The sequence below is a fragment of the Takifugu rubripes genome, unplaced genomic scaffold (assembly GCF_901000725.2).
Source record: "Takifugu rubripes unplaced genomic scaffold, fTakRub1.2, whole genome shotgun sequence".
NCBI classification, from domain to species: domain Eukaryota; kingdom Metazoa; phylum Chordata; class Actinopteri; order Tetraodontiformes; family Tetraodontidae; genus Takifugu; species Takifugu rubripes.
In genome coordinates this window covers 22501-42500 of record NW_021821591.1, presented here as the reverse complement: position 1 = coordinate 42500, position 20000 = coordinate 22501, and the positions used below count along the sequence as shown (strand labels likewise).

The 20000-nt window shown below is 52.0% G+C and overlaps 4 protein-coding genes and 1 pseudogene across 7 annotated transcripts in view; 2 read left to right on the top strand and 3 right to left on the bottom strand.

Annotated features, from left to right (window-relative positions):
* Positions 1 to 183: 183 nt before the first annotated feature.
* LOC105416513 (keratin, type I cytoskeletal 13-like) lies at positions 184 to 3851 on the top strand (annotated as a pseudogene).
* A 608-nt stretch (positions 3852 to 4459) lies between these two features.
* On the bottom strand, positions 4460 to 6482 carry LOC101070970 (keratin, type I cytoskeletal 13-like). The gene is made up of 7 exons (XM_011604355.2): positions 6041 to 6482; positions 5882 to 5964; positions 5460 to 5616; positions 5179 to 5340; positions 4968 to 5093; positions 4672 to 4892; positions 4460 to 4598 (listed from the first exon to the last, which is right to left on the bottom strand). Exons 1-7 carry the CDS (start codon positions 6422 to 6424, stop codon positions 4538 to 4540), a joined length of 1194 nt encoding a protein of 397 aa, XP_011602657.2. The 5' UTR covers positions 6425 to 6482; the 3' UTR covers positions 4460 to 4537.
* A 2889-nt stretch (positions 6483 to 9371) lies between these two features.
* LOC105416512 (MBT domain-containing protein 1-like) lies at positions 9372 to 14253 on the top strand. Of its 4 annotated transcripts, XM_029831773.1 has the most exons (19): positions 9378 to 9523; positions 9600 to 9834; positions 9986 to 10119; positions 10426 to 10537; positions 10809 to 10888; positions 10978 to 11095; positions 11176 to 11310; positions 11590 to 11678; positions 11744 to 11842; positions 11930 to 12065; positions 12142 to 12197; positions 12280 to 12384; positions 12572 to 12719; positions 12889 to 12971; positions 13073 to 13310; positions 13438 to 13506; positions 13576 to 13728; positions 13840 to 14150; positions 14193 to 14253. In XM_029831773.1, exons 1-18 carry the CDS (start codon positions 9464 to 9466, stop codon positions 14058 to 14060), a joined length of 2271 nt encoding a protein of 756 aa, XP_029687633.1. In that variant the 5' UTR covers positions 9378 to 9463; the 3' UTR covers positions 14061 to 14150; positions 14193 to 14253. The 4 variants fall into 4 exon arrangements, with proteins under 4 accessions (XP_029687632.1, XP_029687635.1, XP_029687633.1 ...); XM_029831772.1 differs by lacking the exon at positions 14193 to 14253 and having other exon boundaries at positions 9372 to 9523; positions 12787 to 12971; positions 13840 to 14168; XM_029831774.1 differs by lacking the exon at positions 14193 to 14253 and having other exon boundaries at positions 9384 to 9523; positions 12787 to 12971; positions 13832 to 14155.
* A 1096-nt stretch (positions 14254 to 15349) lies between these two features.
* Positions 15350 to 17136, bottom strand: LOC101067543 (nucleoside diphosphate kinase B-like). Its single transcript, XM_029831777.1, has 5 exons — positions 16982 to 17136; positions 16323 to 16440; positions 16050 to 16151; positions 15853 to 15965; positions 15350 to 15686 (listed from the first exon to the last, which is right to left on the bottom strand). The coding sequence occupies exons 2-5, from the start codon at positions 16437 to 16439 to the stop codon at positions 15569 to 15571; spliced, it is 450 nt and encodes a 149-aa protein (XP_029687637.1). The 5' UTR covers position 16440; positions 16982 to 17136; the 3' UTR covers positions 15350 to 15568.
* A 1401-nt stretch (positions 17137 to 18537) lies between these two features.
* The window catches only part of LOC115248151 (rap guanine nucleotide exchange factor-like 1), an 8956-nt gene continuing 7493 nt past the window's right edge, over positions 18538 to 20000 (bottom strand). The window contains exon 15 of the mRNA XM_029831776.1: positions 18538 to 20000. This exon is cut by the window's right edge and continues 8 nt beyond it. Coding sequence (XP_029687636.1) covers positions 19884 to 20000 — 117 coding nt within the window. The 3' untranslated portion in view covers positions 18538 to 19883.

Genomic DNA, 20000 nt, shown 5'->3' with positions numbered 1-20000 from the left:
TGTCTCTGTTCGAACCTGCAAAAAACACACACTCAAAGCTTGCTTGATCATCTTGGTCATGAGCTGGATATGTAGTTCCAGACTCCTGGCAGAAGAGGGCAGCACCTACCAGAAAACAGACTTCAGGTTCAGAGAGCTCAGGACAATAGGTCCAAGTTCTAACCACATTACAGAGAAGAAAGCATGCATGGAGGTGCCGGAGGCTCCGGAGTCTGTGTCTCCAGGGCCTCCTTCCTCTCACCAGCTTCAACCTGACTCACGCTGCTGATGTCTCCACCAACAAGAAGATCACCATGCAGAGTTTGAACGACCGTCTGGCCACCTACCTGCAGAAGGTTCACAGCTTGGAGAAGGTGACCTGGAGCTGAAGATCCGGACATATCTGGAGAGCAGAGCGGGACTGGAGGTCCGAGACTTCGCTGACTTCCACGTCCGCATCAAAGATTTGCAGGAGGAGGTGAGGAACGCGTCTCATCTGGGTCCAGCACAACATCTTCTCTTCACATCAGCTCATATATAATAATTTAAAGCTCCAACTAACAGAAACAGAAACAGAAAATGATTTGACAGGAAACAAAGACTTTTATTCTGAAACCTCACTTCCTTTTACATTTCTCCTGCACACACGAACACCAACGACAGCAGTCAGTCAACCAGTCGGTCAACCAGACGGTCAACCAGTCAGTCGACACAGTCGACCAGTCGGTCAACCAGTCAGTCAACCAGTCGGTCAACCAGACGGTCAACCAGTCAGTCGACCAGTCGGTCAACCAGTCAGTCAACCAGACGGTCAACCAGACGGTCAACCAGTCGGTCAACCAGACGGTCAACCAGACGGTCGACCAGTCGGTCGACCAGTCAGTCGACCAGTCGGTCAACCAGACGGTCAACCAGTCAGTCGACCAGTCGGTCAACCAGTCAGTCAACCAGACGGTCAACCAGACGGTCAACCAGTCGGTCGACCAGTCAGTCGACCAGTCAGTCGACCAGTCAGTCAACCAGCATGTCAACCTGGGTTTTCCACCAGTTCGCCTCAGAACAGAAGAAGCTTGTTGCATCATATTTGTGTAAACATCAACCTGCTGCAAAACCACCAGTTGGATGTTTTTCAGGTAAACACTGTGTTCGGAAAACAGGTCTAACGTAGGTGGGTCTAACGTAGGTGGGTCTAACGTAGGTGCGGTCTAACGTAGGTGTGTCTAACGTAGTGGTTCTACCGTAGGTGGGTCTAACGTAGGTGTGGGTTCTCTGACCCCTAAACAGTGTTTCAGGTGGTTTCGGGCCTTTTCTTGCCTCTTGTCATGACCAGGTCCTGGCTGGGCCTCGGGGAAACCCCGCCCTCATCCTCACCATCGACAACGTCAAGCTGGCTGCAGACGACTTCACATTCAAGCGAGGGTCAACATCACGGTTTCTGGACTCTGAGGCCCAGAATCAGAACCAGAATCAGATTTATTTATTGCCATTGCTCATGTAGTACACAGTATTACACAAGCTAGGAATCTGTCTCAGTGTGACGCTGCAACATTCAACATAGCGAAGACAATAAACACTAGAATAAGATAAATAAAATAAGACATATATATATATATATGCACTATTTCTTACTATAAAAATAGTAAGAAATAGTGCAGGTCAATGCAGGAGTAATGTATTGTTCGTGAGACCGTAGTCTCCTGCCTGAAGGGAGGGGGGGAAAACAGTTTGTGACCAGGGTGGGAAGGGTCGGCCGTGATCTGACCTGCACACCTCCGGGTCCTGGAGATATACAGGTCCTGGATGGATGGAAACCTGCAGCCCATCACCTTCTCAGCCTCAGTCTGTCCCTGACGGTGGCACCAGCATAGCACCATGATGGAGGAGGGAGGAGGAGGATGGAGCATGTGAGGGATGGAGGGATGGATGAGGAGGAGGGATGGAGGAGGAGGAGGGAGGATGGAGGAGGAGGATGGACGCGGCGAGGATGGAGGAGGAGGATGGACTCCATGAGGGCCGTATAAAACTGCGCCAACATCCTGGGAGGCAGTTTGAGCTTCCTCAGCTGCCGGAGGAAGAACATCCTTTGCTGGGCCTTCTTGATGAGGGAGCTGATGGTTGGCTCCCACTTAAGGTCCCGGGTGATGGTGGTGCCCAGGAAGCGGAAGGAGTCCGCGATGGTGATGGGGCAGTCCATGAGGGCAAGGGGGGGCAAAGGGGCTGTGACTTTCCTGAAGTCCACAATCATCTCCACTGTCTTCTGAGCGTTCAGCTGCAGGTTGTTGTGTCCGCACCAGGACACCAGTTGAGCCACCTCCCTCCTGTAGGCAGTCTCGTCTCCATTGGCGACGAGCCCGATGAGGGTGGTGTCATCCACAAACTTGATCAGCTTGACAGACTGGTGGCTTGAGGTGCAGCAGTTTGTGTACAGGGAGAAGAGGAGGGGGGAGGACACAGCCCTGGGGTGATCCAGTGCTGATGGTGACGGAGTCCGAGACTCTTCCCCAGCCGCACATGCTGCCTCTGATCCGTCAGGAAGTGAGTGATCCACCTGCAGAGGGAGGCAGGCACACTAAGCTGGGACAGCTGGTCCTGGAGCAGAGCTGAAGTCCACGAACAGGATCCTCGCGTAGGTTCCCGGGGGGTCCAGGTGCTGCAGGATGGAGTGAAGGGCCAGGTGGACCGCGTCGTCCACAGATCTGTTGGCTCTGTAGGCGAACTGCAGTGGATCCAGGAGAGGGGAAAACTCTGCCTTCATTTGTGCTTTTCAGGTACGATACGAGCTGACCGTGTTTCAGTCTGCGGATGCCGACATCAGCGGTCTGAGGAAAGTCTTGGATGACCTGACTCCGATCCGGTCTGACCTGGAAATGCAGGTGGACGGTCTGAAGGATGAGCTTCCACATCAAGGATCCATGAGGAAGTGAAATTGGTGAAACGCACCAGTGCAAAGAGGCAGAGGTGAGATCAGGTTGTGTCTGCAGGATCTGCAGGCAGCCAGAGCCCGGATGGGAGGGAAGGTCACCGTAGAGGAGGACGCCAGGAAGGGCAAAGAGCTGGAGCCCTGGTTCCAGACCATGGTGAGACCAGGTCTACAGGGTGATTTTTGTGAAATCAGGTCATCACAAACTTTATCGGTTATTTTCTACAGACAACTGATGTGAAGAAAGAGGTCGTTCTGAGCACTGAGACGCTCCACACATCCAAGTCTGAGATCGGCGAGGTCAGGCAAACTCTTCAGAACCTGGAGATCCAACTCCAGACTCAGATCAGCAGATCAGACTCTGTCCTTCACCTTCTGACACCATCAAAAATGTTTGGACCAGTCAGAACATGAACAGAGATGGCAGGCCCGCTTTAGGATGGGGGGGGTGGTAGTCCGGGTTCAAACACTAGTGCAGCTAGCTGCACATGTGTTATGGCCTGGAGTCAGGCCAGATGGGCCACAGGTGCTTCACACTCAAGTCTCACCTGGGGGACATCACCAACAGAAAGACGCCGTTGGGGCAACTCTGGCTGAGACCAAGCACAGGTACAGCAACATGCTAGCAGGCTGCCGGGGTCAGCTGTCCCAGCTCAGGGCTGACCTGGAGAACCAGAAGTTCCGGTACTCACAGCTTCTGGACATCAAGACAAGACTGGAGCTGGAGATCGCAGAGTACCGGAGGCTGCTGGGGGGCGACTTTAACGGGTCAATAATTTGAATATTCGTTTCAGATCAATAAAAACTCAACGAGGACGGTAGAAACAAAGTTCTCTCTGCAGAACCTGCAGGACCTCTGAGGTTGTGACCATTGTTGTCCACAGGAAGTGGACCCCTTCAGAAGAGTGGTGACCTTCAACAGTTAGAGCCAACAAACAAAGACAAAGAGGGGGGGATTCTATCTTCAATAAAACCAGAGCAGAAATATCTGATCGCTCATCATTTGGTCTGTGAAAGAACGAATGAAACAGTGATTGTTTGAATGAATGAATGAATGAATGAATGAATGAATGAATGAATGAATGAATGAATGAATAGTAGAAACTCCAAAACTGGGCTGGGTCGGAGTCTGAATCACCACAGTGAACTGTCTGCTAGCCTGCATTAGTTAGCATTTAGCTTCTTCCATTAACTCTGGTTGTTAATTACAAAGACAACTTCAAACATGAGGATCAGATACTGATTAAGTTTCAGCACTGGTTCCTGTTTATGTTTCAACCTGTTCTGACTACAACTGCTGATGAAGTTTCATAGAAACACATTGAAGATAAGAGGCAGATTTATGTCGAAACAGTAAAAACTGTCCGGTATTATATTTACATTTGGGATGTTCATGAAAACTCTGAGTCTAATCTAGTCTGGTCCGGTCCAGTTGGGCCCAGCATAATCTATTCTAGGCCAGTCTAGGCTAGGCTAGGCCAGGCCAGGCTAGGCCAGGCCAGGCCAGGCCAGGCCAGGCTAGGCTAGGCTGGTCTACAGTAGTAAAGTCAGACAGGTCCGTTTCAGTTCATCAGACAGGTTTTATTGGTGTAATCTGACAACGGTAACTGATCAGCATCTTAGATTTTGATTCTCCCATCACTTTTCTTCGACAATTTCCTTGGTGACAATCAGGACTTTGGAAGTTGAACTAGATGGACTAGAAGAAAACAGAGAGGTATTGTTAGTGTGTCTGGGCTGAAGGTGGAGTTGAAGGCTCTGAGGACACTCACAGGTACACCTGTCCTTCCAGCAGTCGGTGGTACTCAGCGATCTCCCGCTCCAGCCTGGTCTTGGTATCCAGCAGGATCTGGTAGTCCTGGCTCTGACGCTCCAGGTCGGTCCTCAGCTGGGCCAGCTGGTCCTCCAGAGTAAGGACCTGCCTCTGGTAGCCAGCCAGCATGTTAGCATAGCGGATTTTGGTGTCCTCAAGCGTTCCTTCCACAGATGCTTTCTGATGGCAAAGACAGAGAAACATCATGAGCTTCAGCTACCACTGAGAAAAGTGAGGTGTCCTCTGGAGACCCACCATGCTGAGCTGCGATTGAAGTTCGATCTCCAGGCCTTGTAGGGTACGTTTGACCTCTGTGATCTCAGAGCGTGAAGACTGAAGAGTCTCAGTGTGTACGGCAACTTCCTTGTTCAGTTCATCAGTCTAGAAGAGGAACCAGAACAAACCAGAACTGATGAGAGCAGCCTAAAGATACCTCACATAACTCCGCCTCCTCAGCTTTTCCCACCTTAGCCTGGAACCAGTTCTCCACATCTCTTCGGTTCTTGTTGGCGACGGTCTCGTAGTGTTCTCTGATTGAGGCCATGACAGAGGACAGGTCCTCCTGAGCGGGAGCGTCAACCTCCACGTTCACCTGACCTCCCATTTGAGAGCGCATAGCCAGAAGATCCTGAAAAATGACAAGAATTTCAGCAATAAAGACGGAATTTGTCATTCTAACGGTGGTTTTGATGTGGATGGTGTCTGAGTTCTGTATGGGTGGTTGTTGATCCTTGTTGTGGTGCACACCTCCTCGTGGTTCTTCTTCAGATGCAAGAGTTCCTCCCTCAGTGCTTCGATCTGCATCTCCAGGTCAGACCTTCCCAGAGTCAGCTCGTCCAGTAGCCTCCTCAGCCCAGCGATGTCGGCCTCCACAGACTGACGCATGACCAGCTCGTTCTCATACCTGCAGGAGAACATCAGCAAAAGTGAGGAGGACCTCAGACTTTTAGCCAGTGTGTAATAGTAGTAATGGCTTGGATCCAGGAACATGGAATTCAAATTCAGCCTTTGCTGAACTAGTTCTACAAGGTCGGACACACCCTCCCCCACCATATGTTCTCCTTCACTCAACGTGCGATGAAAACAAACAAACAATGAAAACTGAAGAGCCAGTGATGGAATCATCTCAGTCCGAAGACTGAGGTGATTCGGTGCAGCAGGGGACTCACTTGGTTTTGAAGTCGTCGGCAGCCAGTTTGGCGTTGTCCACGGCCAGGTACAGAGCACCGTTGCTGCGGGTGGCATCCAAGATCTGGATGGACAGGGAAGGAACAGGTGCTTCAGGGCGTGGTTGCTCCTGGATTCATCCACTTCTGAACCGGGCTTACCTTGTTCTGCAGGTCGTGGATTGTGATCTGGTGCGCGGAGCTGTCGTGGGACTTGGGCATGGCCTTGCTCTCCAGGAACTGTTTGATCTTCAGCTCCAGGTCAGCATTGGCCAACTCCAGCATGCGCACCTTCTCCAGGTAGTTGGCCAAGCGGTCGTTCAGGTTCTGCATGGTCATCTTCTCATTGGCGGAGACGTTGACGGCGTCGGCCAGATTGAAGCCAGAAGAAGCAGAGGAGAACGAGCCACCAGATGAGAAGCTCCTGGCACCTTTGGTGGCAGAGATGCGCACGCCGCTGCCTCCGGCACCACCGTACACGCTGGGGGCCCGGCTGGAGCCCAGGCGGGCGCTGCTGGAGTAGACGACGGAGCGGGCGAAGGACATGATGACCGCTGACTCTGGCAGAGGAGAGAATGAAGCCCAGCTGTGGCCCGGCTGCTTTTATGGCAGCCCCCACCCCAGACTCGGGCCCTGCCAGCCAATCGGAGCAGGAATGTTTAGCCCCTCCAGCCTGGATGGAAGAATGTGGCTCAGGTGGATCCCCTCCCCCTCTCAGAACCCAGGGAAGTTGGCCTGCAGGTTGAGATCCGCCTGCGTTCCAAAAACTGGTTACCTGTGCAAACCAACCACAGACTCTTTGACCAGCCCTCAGGGATTGGACTGTCGGGTCACAGCAGAACAGGGGACCAGAGCGGACCCTCACTCAAGAACCTGAGTCCGTCGGTTCACAGGTGACCACTGACTGTTGCTCATGAGGCACACCTGCAGAAGACAGCACTCAGGTGATCAGAGGCCGGAGGAGCCTGAGGCCTGAGGAGAGCTGAGCCAACACTGGAGACCACGTTCCTGTGAGGGTTGGAACCGGAGAGACGGGTCCAGTTACAGGAAACCTGGAACCGGCTGAAAACTCCCAATCACAATAAAAACGATCTCTGGTGCAGGTGAAGATTAAAGCCTCCAACTCCACAAATAATAACAAGAAAATACAAACGAGTAAAAGCAACAGTGATTGGTCGAATGTCACCTGATGTGGGATTAAAGTGAAGGGGCGACCTCAGCGTGTGTGTGTGTGTGTGTGTGTGTGTGTGTGTGGGTGTGGTTAGTCTGTCTGTTAGTGTGTGTGTGTGTGGGTGGGTGTGTGGATGTGTGGGTGGGTGTGTGTGGGTGTGTGTGTGTGTGTGTGTGTGTGGGTGTGGGTGTGGTTAGTCTGTCTGTTAGTGTGTGTGTGTGTGTGGGTGTGTGTGTGTGTGTGGGTGGGTTAGTGTGTGTGTGTGTGTGTGTGGGTGTGTGTTACTGTGTGTGTGTGTCTGTGTGTGTAGGTGTGTGTGTGTGTGTATGTGTGTAGGGTTTGTGTGTGTGTGTGTAGGTGTGTGTGTTTGTGTGTGTGTATGTGTGTAGGTATGTTTAACCTTTACATCTACTTTATCTCACCTGTCAGTTAAAACACGCCTCAGCACATCCACCAATCACAGCCCCTCCTCCAGGTATGCAGAGGTCAGAGGTCAGAGCATCACCTGTGGCAACATGAAGAGGAGGGAGGTGTGTGTGTGTGTGTGTGTGTGTGTGTGTGTAGGTGTGTGTATGCGTGTGTGTGTGTGTGTGTGTCAGGATGCTTCAGACGATCCCAAACCTCAAAAACCAGATAAGAAACAGAGAGTGAGTGTGTGTGTGTGTGTGTGTGTGTGTGTGTGTAGGTGTGTGTGTGTGTGTGTGTAGGTGTGTGTGTGAATGCACGTGTGGGTGTGTGTGTGTGTGTGTAGGTGTGTGTGTAGGTGTGTGTGTGTGTGTGGGTCACCTATGTTTATATGTCTTTTCCATCCCCCCCCCCCCAAACTCAGCTTGTTTGTTCGCCTCCGGCTGATTTTATATAACCGGTTGAGTTTGGGGGCGGAGCCTCACGGCCCTGCAGGTAGCTCAGGTGTGGCTGGAGAAAATGTTGAGATATGAAGGAGAAACATGTGTCAAAGATTCATTTATTCATTTCACCTGTGGAAGGTCACACACACACACACACACACACAGACAGACACACACATACGAACACACAAACACACATATGAACACACACAGACACACATATGAACACACACAAACACACAAACACACACGAACACACAGACACTCACACTAACAGACACACGCACAGACACACGCACACACACTAACACACAAACACACATACGAACAAACACAGACACACATACGAACACACACACTAACAGACACACGCACAGACACACACTAACACACAGACACACATACGAACACACACAGACACACATACGAACACACACAGGCACACATATGAACACACACACAGACACACATATGAACACACACACAGACACACATATGAACACACACACAGACACACATACAAACAAACAGACATATGAACCTACACACACAGACACACACTAACACACAAACACAGACGAACACACACACACACACACACACACACACACACACACAACTGAACCTAAACACACAGACACACATACTAACGCACGCACACACAGAGTGTTGTTTATTTTTTAACCAAAGTCTCTGAACTGAAAGTGTGAAGTTGTGTTGATTAATCTGAAGCTTTATGATCAAAACTTCTCGATGTTTTTGGTTTTTTAACGCAACTTTGGATCTTGCAGTTTTACCGCCTCTGTGAGGACTTCTTAGGGTCTGGCGCCCCCTGCTGGTCACACACCGTCACCACAGTTCGTTAAATTAATCTTCAAGCTTGTTTTAGAGTTTAAATCTGGAATCAGAGCTCGCGGATTACTGTCAATAAAGAGTGTGTAAGTGTTCCCCGTGGAGCTGCGGCACCAGAAGGTTCGGTCTGAGCAGAAGCATCCAGATCCAGGTTGATCCCGATCCAGGTTGATCCAGATCCAGGTTGATCCAGATCCAGGCTGTTCCAGATCCAGGTTGATCCAGATCCAGGTTCTACAGATCAAATATTGTTTGTGATTCCGGATCTGTCCAGCGGGGCTCACTGGCCGCCCCGTGACGTCATCTGCAGCCTAAGCGCAGGTAGCAGCGCCGTCTGCGCATGCGTGGTAGCTTCACGGTTGACATGTACGTCGTTATATATTCACGGACGCTTCTGTGTGTTTGAGGGTCCGAACCCTCTCCGAACAGCTCGGTTCGGTGTGATGGAGAACCGCAGAGATCCGGTGAGTCCGGCGAGTGTGCTGTGCGGTGTGAAGCCGAAGACGTCGCCTCTGCTTCGGCCGCAGTGTCGGAGATTCCCGCTGACAGAAAGTCCTGCTGGAACTCCAACAGAACCTGAAACCGAACCTACGCCACTCAGATTAGGATGAATGTCTTTAACAAAAGCATCACTCGGCATTTGATCGGCTTCTGTGCTTTAATATCGATCCTCCGATCCAGTTTAAATGCTTCAATGACCCAAAAGACAACCTGATGACCGACCAGCGTGTTCGTCCGCAGGTTCTGTGGGGGTTTCGGGGACGGTTCGATCGGGTCAGAACACTTCCTGAGCAGAAAATGTTTTGATGAATAAGATGGAGTCTAAAGTGCGGACGTTGCCCGTCTCCAGGCCGAGCGCCCATGCAGGAGGAGGTGGGACTCCTTCGGGATGCTGGACGGGCTGGAGGAGGAGCAGAGCAGCTGCAGCAGCCGGAGCCGGAGCAGCACGGGGAGCAGCGCCTCCAGCCTGGAGGACAGTGATGAGGAGGAGCTGGGGGGAGGAAGGCTGGCGCAGCTCACCTCCCCCTTCACTCTCATCAAGACGAACGGACAGGTGTACACCTGCCCCGGACAGACAGGCCTGGGTCAGTCACCATCAGCTGCCCCATTCCTACAGACGTGGATTCATCCGCCGCAAAAAATAGTCCCATTAAATGTCCACTGAGGTCCAGAGCTGGAATGTCCTGCCTGCTCTGACTGTGAACCGTCTGATGGTGTGTGTGTGTGTTTTCGCAGCCACCTGTGAGATGTGTGGGATGGTGGGGGTCCGGGACGCTTTCTACAGTAAAACCAAGCGGTTCTGCAACGTTTCCTGTTCTAGAAGCTTCTCCTCCAACTCCAAGAAAGCCAGTGTCCTCGCCCGGCTGCAGGTAGAGCCCGCCAAAATGGACCCCTCACCACACACACACACACACACACACACACACACACACACACACACACACACACACACGCACACACACCAGCTCCTGACCTTAGCCATCATACCTAAAGACCTGACCCTGACCCTGACCCTGACCCTGACCCTGAACACGGTCCGAACCTTTGAAGTTCTGAGGACCAGACAAGATGTCCTCTCCTCTTGAAAATGTCCTCGCTTTGCAAGTAAAATATATATTAAAAACACACTCTCACACAGGAAGTGGTGAGATAGATGCCGTATTTGTCTCTTAAAGGGGAGGCCACCAACGAAGAAGTCCAGGGTTCTGCTCAAACACCCAGTGACCACCAAACTGGGGACCAGTCCTCAGAACCAAAGCTGTCAGCAGGGCGGCGCCAGGAAGAGCGGTGAGCGTCCTCCACAGGCTGCTGGCAGCTTCCAGGAAAACACACACACACACTCACTCACACTCACACTCACACACATACACATACAATACACACACACACACACACACACACACACATACACACACACACGCACACGCACACTCACACACACACACACACGCACACTCACACACATACACATACACACACACACACGCACACACACACACACACGCACACGCACACTCACACACACACTGATCCTGAGCCTGTTGTACTTCTGACCAAGTGCCGCTGGAGGGATTTGATTGGGGCCGTTACCTTGGAGACGGAGAGATGACTGGAGCACCAGTCAGCTGCTTCAAACACGTGAGAGACACACACACACACACACACACACACACACACACCTACCTTCAGCATCTGCTCGCTCTCCATCTGCTCTCCGGGTTGTTCAGGTGTCCATGGCAACGGCGTGGGCCGCTGTCAGTGAAGGGGTCCGGCTGGAGGTTCCCAACAGTGACAGCGGTCTGACCATGAAGGTTTACTGGATCGCTGGGATCATCAAACTGGCCGGTCCGAACACGTCGCACACCTGATGACGCCACGGTCAGAAGTGGCCGTGCTGACGGCTGCTGCTGGTGTCCCCTGTCCAGGGTTCGAGGCCCTGCTACGCTACGAAGGTTTCGACGGTGACTCCAGCAGAGATTTCTGGCTCCACTTGTGTGTTCCTGACATCCACCCAGTGGGCTGGTGCGCCTCCGGAGGACAACCGCTGGTTCCCCCTCAGAGTGAGACCCCCTCGGTCCAGACCAGGAGCGATCTCACCTGCGAGACCTTCAACCTTCACTCTGTGTGTGTGGGTGGGTGTGTGTGTGTGGGTGGGTGTGTGTGTGTGCATGTGTGTGCATGTGGGTGTGTGTTGTGTGTGTGTGTGTGGGTGGGTGGGTGTGTGTGTGTGTGTGTGGGTGGGTGTGGGTGTGTGTGTGTGTGCGTGTGTGTGGGTGGGTGTGGGTGTGTGTGTGTGTGTGCGTGTGGGTGTGCGTGTGTGTGTGTGTGCGTGTGTACAGGCCTCCTTCACAAGTTCAGCAACTGGAGGACGTTCCTGATCAAAAGGCTGACAGGATCCAAAACCCTCCCACCTGATTTCTCCTCACAGGTGTGACACACAAACCTCTCCTCTCTTAGTGACGCTCAGCTGTCAATCACCTGTGTTGCCTTCAGGTGCAGGACAGCCTGCATGTTCCCTTTAAGAGGCAGATGAGGGTGGAGGTGGTGGATAAAACTCACCTGTGTCGGACTCGGGTGGCATTGGTTGAACAGGTGAGGAACACACAGGCTGAATTACACCTGTGCAGAGTTAACGTACGTGTGTGTGTGTGCGTGTGTGTGCGCGCGCGAGCGCTGCAGGTCATCGGAGGTCGTCTTCGCCTGGTGTACGAGGAGAGCGCAGATGGGACGGATGACTTCTGGTGTCACATGTACAGCCCCCTGATCCACAACATCGGGTGGTCGCGGTCCATCGGGCACCGCTTCAAACGCTCAGGTGAGACATCGACGAATGCACAGGTGACACACACGATGCAGCTTTACATTCGGGCGTGACTGGGGACTGCTTCCAGATGTGCTGACAATGCTGGACGGTCAGGTGAACGCTCCTGGGCAGCTGTTTGCTAAGGTGAGAGACTCACCTGTGGCCACCGCCGGGGGGCGCTGTTTGACTGTCACAGTGCTGGAGTCCTGTGTTTGTACCTGGACAGGTGAGGGAGGTGGACCAAAGCAGCGCCTGGTTTAATGAGGGCATGAAGCTGGAGGCCATCGACCCCCTCAACCTGTCCTCCATCAGCGTAGCCACCGTCAGAAAGGTGAGCAGCGACCAGGGCCCGGTGGGGGCCCGGTGGGGGCCTGGTGGGGGCCCGGTAGGGGCCCGGTAGGGGGCCTTGGCAGGGGCCTGGTGGGGGCCCGGTAGGGGCCTTGGTAGGGGCCTGGTGGGGGCCCGGTGGGGGCCCGGTGGGGGCCCCCGTCAGACCACCTGCCAATTCTGTCTTCCAGGTCCTGGCTGACGGTTACCTGATGGTCGGCATCGATGGCTCCGAGGCCGCCGACGGCTCCGACTGGTTCTGTTACCACTGCACGTCGCCGTCCATCTTCCCGTCGGGCTTCTGTGAGATCAACAACATTGACCTGACGCCCCCCAGAGGTAGAACCGGCCCCCTCCAGCCCGCATACCAAGCCATCGCTTGTAATTCCACCCGTTGCCTTTAGAGACAGCGCGTCACATGACACAGCAAGCGAACATCGGCCCAAACGTCTGCTGGGCTGTTGCAGAGCTTCAACCCCAAATCAAAGAGCTGTGTTCCACCTGCCAGGTTACACCAACCTGCCCTTCAGATGGTTCCAGTACCTGAAGGACACCAAGTCTGTGGCAGCTCCCGTCAACCTTTTCAACAAGGTGACACCGGTGCCGGACTCGACTCCTCGCCGGGACCGGGTCAGGAATTCTGGAGTGCCCATGAGCAGAGGTGTGTTGACCACAGTCCTCTCTGTTGTCAGGAGGTCCCTGACCACGGTTTCCGTCCTGGTATGAAGCTGGAGGCCGTGGACCTCATGGAGCCCAGGCTCGTCTGCGTTGCCACAGTAACACAGATCATCCACAGGTTGCTACGGATACACTTTGATGGCTGGGAGGACGAGTACGACCAGTGGGTGGACTGTGAATCACCTGACCTGTATCCAGTCGGCTGGTGCCAACTGACTGGATACCAGCTGCAGCCCCCTGCTGTTAGTACAGGTAAATACAGGTAACACACATCAGATACACACACTCGGATACACACACACACACACGCATGTTTACTGAGGAAGAAACAGTTTCAACCTCCCAAATCTCCGTCTGCACGTGTGTGTTGTGTTTTCAGGCGTCAGGGACCCTCAGACAGCGCCCAAACAGAGGAGGAGGTCTCATCAGTACAGAGGACAAAAGAAAAGTTGGTCTCATTTCATTCACCTTTGTCGCTACGACAACGTTCCATGTTTTGATCTTCTATGGTCTGCAGAGAGGAGGTTGCCGGGCGGCAGGCGTCCTGTCAGTCAGTCTGGCGCCATGGTAACCGAGGTTCCCAGAATCCTGTCTGGAGAAGAGAACGGAGCGTCACCACCCTCCCCTGCCTCAGCGTCCCAGCTGCCAACGGCACCTCCAGACCCCACAGGTACACAAATCCTGGGTGGTAGCGTTAGCGTTAGCGTTAGCTCGGGTGCTATCAGCCAGCACACTGGCGACGCTGCGGGTGGAAATGATGTGACTTTGTCCAGCGTCACAGAGCAGAGAGGACAACGTGGACGGAAGTCAAACATCTGGTGGAACCAAGGCCAGCGGCCCGTCCCAGCCAGCGCTCACCACCCAGTAGGAACCAGCCCCGTCCATCCAGAGCCTCGCTGGGGTGTGGTGGTCACCGGACACACGGAGCGCCCTTCAGAATCCCTCCGTGGTGGCGTGACCAGGAACACGCTACCTGACGCCAAGACACAAAAGCAGCATTGATCATCTTGTTGCTCCGTTTCTCACAAAAGGCTTTTTTATTGTGAATTTTTTACATGCTGGGTGTGTGTGTGTGTGTGTGTGTGTGTGTGTGTGTGTGTGTGTGTGTGTGTGTGTGCGTGTGTGCGTGTGTGTAAAGAAATGAAGCTGTTAGCGAGCTCACACTCATATGAAATAAAATACTTTTATTTGACTTTTTTGGTGAATCGTATATATTATCCATAAAAGGACCTCCTAGCCCTGTTAGCATTAGCGCCCCCTAATGGACCAATAACATACAAGAGAAAAGTTCTGTAGCACCTTTATTGTAGGGAATGATTTGTTTATGTTAGCATGTTAGCTCCAGGCTAATGATGTTTAGAACAGGACTGGCTAGAAGAGAAATGGTGTCAGACGGCTCACCTGGACAGACCTCACCTGAGCCACGTAGCACCTGAGCTCCCTTCAGGTAGAATTATCTTGAACCGTAATGTTGACGTCGTCCTCCAGACAGGTCATGTGACAGGTTGTCCTCTTTGATCTGTGGTGGATCTTGTCAGTGAGGGCCTCAATGTTTCTGCTCAGGTGGTGGAGGCTGAGACCCGGATTGGCTCAAACCACCTGTTGGATTTCGTGCTGTGACCCCACAGTGACCTTTGACCTGTGAAGCCATGGATGGATCAAGTGTCCATCCCCTCTGTCCTGCTTTGCATCCTCTTCTTCACAGCAGAAACCTTCATTCTTCTCCAACTACATCATAAATCTCCTCCCAGAGCTTCCTCTGGAGCCTGGTAGCTCCATCCTCAGTGTCCCCCTGTCCCTCCTCTGGACATGTCCACAGCACCTCAGCCTGGCCTCTCTGGCCTCACCTCCAAACATCTAACCCGTGCTGATCCTCTCCATGTTCCTCCCAAAGAGAAGCTCCAGCTTCTTTATCTCTCCTCCCTGGAACTTCAGTGTCTGCCTCCTCTCCAGGACACACCTCCACCTCTAGCTCCTCCTGCACCTCTAGCTCCTCCTCCACCCCCAGCTCCACCTGCTCTCTCTGCACACCTCCACCTCTCGCTTCTCCTCCACCTGCTCTCTCTGCACACCTCCACCTCCTCCTCTAGCTCCTCCTCCAGCTCATCACCTTTATTCCTCTGGAGGTGCCACAGCTCTGCAGGTCTCTTGTTCCTCCAGAGCTTCTTGGTTCCTCAGACATTCTCTCATCCTCCAACATGTGTCACATGATTCCATCACCAGGACATTTGTGCTTTAGGCTGCAGGAAGGTGAAGCTTTTGTTTTGGCAATAAAATAGTTGGAAGGAAACTTTAGTTTGACTTCTTTATTTTCATCTTTCACAAAAGTTTCTTTCATCAACCTGTAGAATATCTTTGATGTTTCCGCATGCTAACCAGTGTGTTAGCATTGTTAGCATTATCTCAGTGTCACAACTGAAGCAGTTAAACAGAATTGTTACCAAAAGTTTGACAACTGAGCGATCAGACAGGTGAGAGAGGCCAAAGGTAAGATGGGCGGAGCCTGAGGGTCACTCATAGAGCCAGGCCTGAGCGCAGGATGTGTACGACACCAGCTCCTCAGGTTTGAACCACAGGTTGATCTCAGCCTTGGCGTTCTCCAGCGTGTCGCTGCCGTGGACAATGTTCCTGACAGGAGGACAGTTGGTGAAGCTTGAAGGTCTTCAGGCGTCACAGAACTCACGAGATGACAGTTATTCCAACAATCGAGAAGCTTCAAAGAATCCTCCAAATGTCCCAAACTACACAGGTTATGTTGTGGTGTGTGTGTGTGTGTGTGCGCATGTGGACTCACCTGCCGATGTCGATACACAGATCTCCACGGATGCTGCCTGGTCTGGACTCAGCTGGGTTCGTCTCTCCCAGCATCATCCGGCCCAGTTTCACAATGTTCTGCCCCTCCCACACCTGAAGACACGCCCACACTTATGCTGTGTGTGTGTGTGTGTGTGTGTGTGTGTGTGTGTGTGTGTGTGTGTGCGCGCGCGTTACCATGGCCAACACAGGTCCAGAGGACATGTATTTGCAGAGTCCCTCATAGAAGGGTTTGTCCTTCAGGTCCAGGTAGTGGTTCTTCATGTGCTCCTCAGAAGCCTGATCAAAGATATCAGCTGTGATATTTGAGCTGAATCACAATCAAATTTAAAATGTTCATTTACTTAATTAAATGAAACCGGATTTTCTAAAACCGGAATCTCACTCATTTCTGAGTGAACGTCCAGAATCGCTCTGCGTGGCAGATGAAGCAGCGGTTGCCATGGTTACCTGCATGAACTTGGCAGCGACCAGCCTGAAGCCGCGCTGCTCGAAGCGTTTGATGATCTCGCCACACAGTCCTCTCTGGACGCCATCGGGCTTCACGGCGATGAAGGTGCGCTGCATGCTGGGAAGGACAGAAACGTGCAGAAGCTGCTCGTGCGCGCGGCGCCCCCTGCTGGCGCGGGTGGCACGAGCTTTTAGCAACCGCTACTTTATCTGATTACAACAATTAATCTGATTACTTCAGTCTCATTTCCAGACAGAGTTGAGGCAGTTCAATCTGAGGACGAAGGTGTGAAGCGTTCTGTGGTGGAAGCCCCGCCCCCTTGACCTCCACCACGTCCTCATTCTTCCACAAGTATCCTCCAAAAATAAACCCCCTTCATGAAGGAGCAGAGCTGCTGACGGCTGCAGCAGCCGAGCCGGTCACAGCCGGGGGGCGGGGCTTGCACGACAGCTGAGCGCGCACACGTGCACGACCAGCAAGATCGACCAAAAGGAGTTTTTCAAAGCTCAAACGGCAGAAAGTCGAAAGTTTGAAACTTCAGCATCACATTAATGTTTCCTCAGAGCTGAAAAATCGGAACTCTGAAGTCCGAGTTGAGAACAATTTATAATTTAAGCATCAATCATCGTCAGAAAACGAAATAAAAACGTGTTTTTACCTCCGTCTGAAGAAAAGAAGTTGAGAAGCCGAACAGCAGCGAAAAGAGGACGGCGACCCCCCCTCAGCGGCCGTATTTAAAGGCTGGGGGGGCGGGGCGATGTGGCGGCAGGGCGGGGCGACGCGAGGGGGTGTGTCTTCCACCGGATGAACTTTTATCCTTCAGAAAAGTTCCTGAGGAGACGTTTGAGATCCGCCGGGATGCTCGGGGGCGGGGCTTTGTGCTGACAGGTGACCCCCTTCTGCTAATAACAGTTCTTGGAAACGTTTGATCGAGCAGGTGTTAGCATCCTTTGCTAGGACGCAGCTGCTAGAATCAATTAGCTGCCACATATGTGAGGGACCAACTGCTGTAAAAGTCACAAACGTCTGAATTGGATGTTTCTGCTTCACTTTATTCATTTGTGTGGAAGTTTGGTCGACATGAAACCGGTAGCCACCAGTTTTATTTCAGTGTTTGACAACAGAAAAGCAACATCGTTTCCTGAACATCCCTGAATCGCCAAAACAAACCGGACGTTACTAGAATCAAGTTAGTGATTCTTTTTTCTGCTCAAAATATGAACAGCTGCCATTTTTGTGTCATCTGATCAACTCGTTTATTCAGACCTGCAGCAATGTGACCTCCCAGGCTCCGCCCACCCAGGACACGCCCCATACATGCCCCTCCCACCCTGAGCTCCAATCGCATCATCTGTATAGAAACAAGTCGTGATATTGAAGTAAACAACCACATTTTTACAAAAGTCAAAGCTGATAAAATGAGACTTTACAACGATCAGCAGTTCTTCCTCTGTACACAAAATCAACGCCTAATTCTTCCTCTGTGGTGCGTTAGCGCCACCTCTGCTCCCGCGCATAAATAGACTGTTAGCATCTGCACATTTACAGCTTTGAAATATCTACAGCTGCTTCCTGCCTGCCGTCACGCTTTGACCCGAAAGGCTCCAGAACCTCAGGCAGAGGCTGAGGAGCCTCCCTCCTGTTCTGGGACATCAGATCTGATCGCTTCAGAAACATTTAGGTGACATCGTCAGATCCTACGCCACAGCGGCTAAAGGCTAGCATTTGGAATTCTCCAATAGAATCAGTAGGACAAAAGGAAAGATAAAAGGTCAGCAGGTGCCTTTGATCTGAATATTAAACGAAAGTACTGTGACTGTGCTGACATCACTGGTGGGTGTGGCCTAAAACAGCAAATCTATGGAGTCGTTGACGGGTAGAAAACAGACGGCAGCTGTTCCACATTGTGGCAGCAGTAGTTTGGCAGCTAATGGAGGCCACACACACACACGCACACTCGCACACACGCACACACTCGCACACACACACACACTCGCACACACACACACACTCGCACACGCACACACTCGCACACACACACACACTCGCACACACTCGCACACACTCGCACACACACACACACTCGCACACACACACACACTCGCACACACTCGCACACGCACACACTCACACACGCACACACTCGCACACACACACACACTCGCACACACACACACACTCGCACACACACACACACTCGCACACACACACACGTTTATTAACCACTATGCTTTATACCAAAATTTGCATTCGATTTTGGGCCTGGTGTGTTTTTACAATAGAAAACACTTTCTAGGATTTTTGTCCTGCCTCTTCATCTGTATTCTGGGATACTCTGGGATATTCCGGGATACTCTGGGATATTCCGGGATAGTCTGGGATATTCCAGGATATTCCAGGCTACTCCAGGATATTCCAGGATATTCCAGGGGCGCTCCTCCTCAGTCAGTACTTCTGTTGCCACAATGTCTGTAACTTCTTGATGACTGTAAATTTGTCTCTACATTTGTGCTTCACCCGGATGCAAAACTCCAAACAGGAAGTGGGGTTCTGGTGAGTAAATCAGGTGTTCTGGGACCAACAAAGAGTCGCGGGTCAAGACTGATCAATCTGCTGCACCACAAAAGTCTGAACATCAAAATATCAAATATACACTTCAACAAAAACAACCATAAACATCCAAATAATAGTAATAATAACAATAGTCACCCTATAACTAAACAGCAAAGGAACTAAAACCCTCTGGGACTTTCCTCCTCACACACCTTCGTGTGTGTCTGGATCAGGTGTTTCACACCTGCTGAGCAACAAACACAGACAGCAAATCAACTCCAAAGGAAACTCTGAAAGTCTCTGAGCCCTGAGGTTTGGCCGCAGTGCTTCACGCTGCTCAAAGTCCACTTCCTGTCACATGGTTATTGCCTGGGACCACGCCCACCCCTCAGTCCTGAGTGTCCTCGGGTGGCCAGACTGGGCTGTTCCCCAAAGCCTTGGTTCTGCTCACGTGCACCATTTTATCAGTGCCGACACTTTTTTTGCTGAAAAGTAAAATTCACACGCTTGTCCATTGTTGCCATGTGTTGTTGCCATGACAACGCTGAGCTGACTGGGATGAACCTGAAGGTGAGCAAAGTACTTGACGGTCAGGCGACAGTGGACCCACTTTCATCTTATGGCTGTGTTTCACCTGTTACCATGGTTACGCTCACACCGAAGATGGAAACTGCTGAGAAAACATGCAAAAACAGCAAAAATGTCTGAAAACCAGCTGGTCCGTCCCAGGATGTGCCGAGCCCAGAGGATTGTGGGTTAGCAAGAAGTTCTGATGAAACAGGACAACGTGATCGAAGATATCTGTGCCCTCAGTGCATCATGGGTATTATTGGATGTACATGGATGATGGTGATGACGTGTTCCATCATCTGTCACCAACGGTTCTGAGTGGTTCTCTGCCCCATGTTCTGTGGAAGGTTCTGAAGGTTCTTCACCTGTCACCCGTTAGCGTTGCCTGTCTGACCGGCGCCCCCAACCCCTCCTCCTCCTCCTCCTCCTCCTCCTCCTCATGTGTCTTTGGGTTCCAGCTTACAGGACATCTCGAACAGCAGGTTCTGGTTATCGATCACCTGAAGCTGTCTGACGTAGGCCTTCGTCTGTAGGTGGGAGGGGGACGTCTCTGT

Bases quoted from the DNA above. Each gene is read 5' to 3' on its own strand.
- LOC101070970 (XM_011604355.2), bottom strand. From the start codon at position 6,424: ATGTCCTTCGCCCGCTCCGTCGTCTACTCCAGCAGCGCCCGCCTGGGC. The intron at 5,094-5,178 runs GTGGGAAAAGCT...TTCCTCTTCTAG, and splicing joins AGAACTGGTTCCAGGCTAAG to ACTGATGAACTGAACAAGGA. The intron at 4,599-4,671 runs GTGAGTGTCCTC...GTTTTCTTCTAG, and splicing joins CTGGAAGGACAGGTGTACCT to TCCATCTAGTTCAACTTCCA.
- LOC105416512 (XM_029831772.1), top strand. From the start codon at position 9,464: ATGACCGACCAGCGTGTTCGTCCGCAGGTTCTGTGGGGGTTTCGGGGA. The intron at 10,538-10,808 runs GTGAGCGTCCTC...CTTCTGACCAAG, and splicing joins GGGCGGCGCCAGGAAGAGCG to TGCCGCTGGAGGGATTTGAT. The intron at 12,198-12,279 runs GTGAGAGACTCA...GTACCTGGACAG, and splicing joins CTGGGCAGCTGTTTGCTAAG to GTGAGGGAGGTGGACCAAAG.
- LOC101067543 (XM_029831777.1), bottom strand. From the start codon at position 16,439: ATGCAGCGCACCTTCATCGCCGTGAAGCCCGATGGCGTCCAGAGAGGA. The intron at 15,966-16,049 runs GTAACGCGCGCG...GCGTGTCTTCAG, and splicing joins CTGGACCTGTGTTGGCCATG to GTGTGGGAGGGGCAGAACAT. The intron at 15,687-15,852 runs GTGAGTCCACAT...TCCTCCTGTCAG, and splicing joins CTGTGTATCGACATCGGCAG to GAACATTGTCCACGGCAGCG.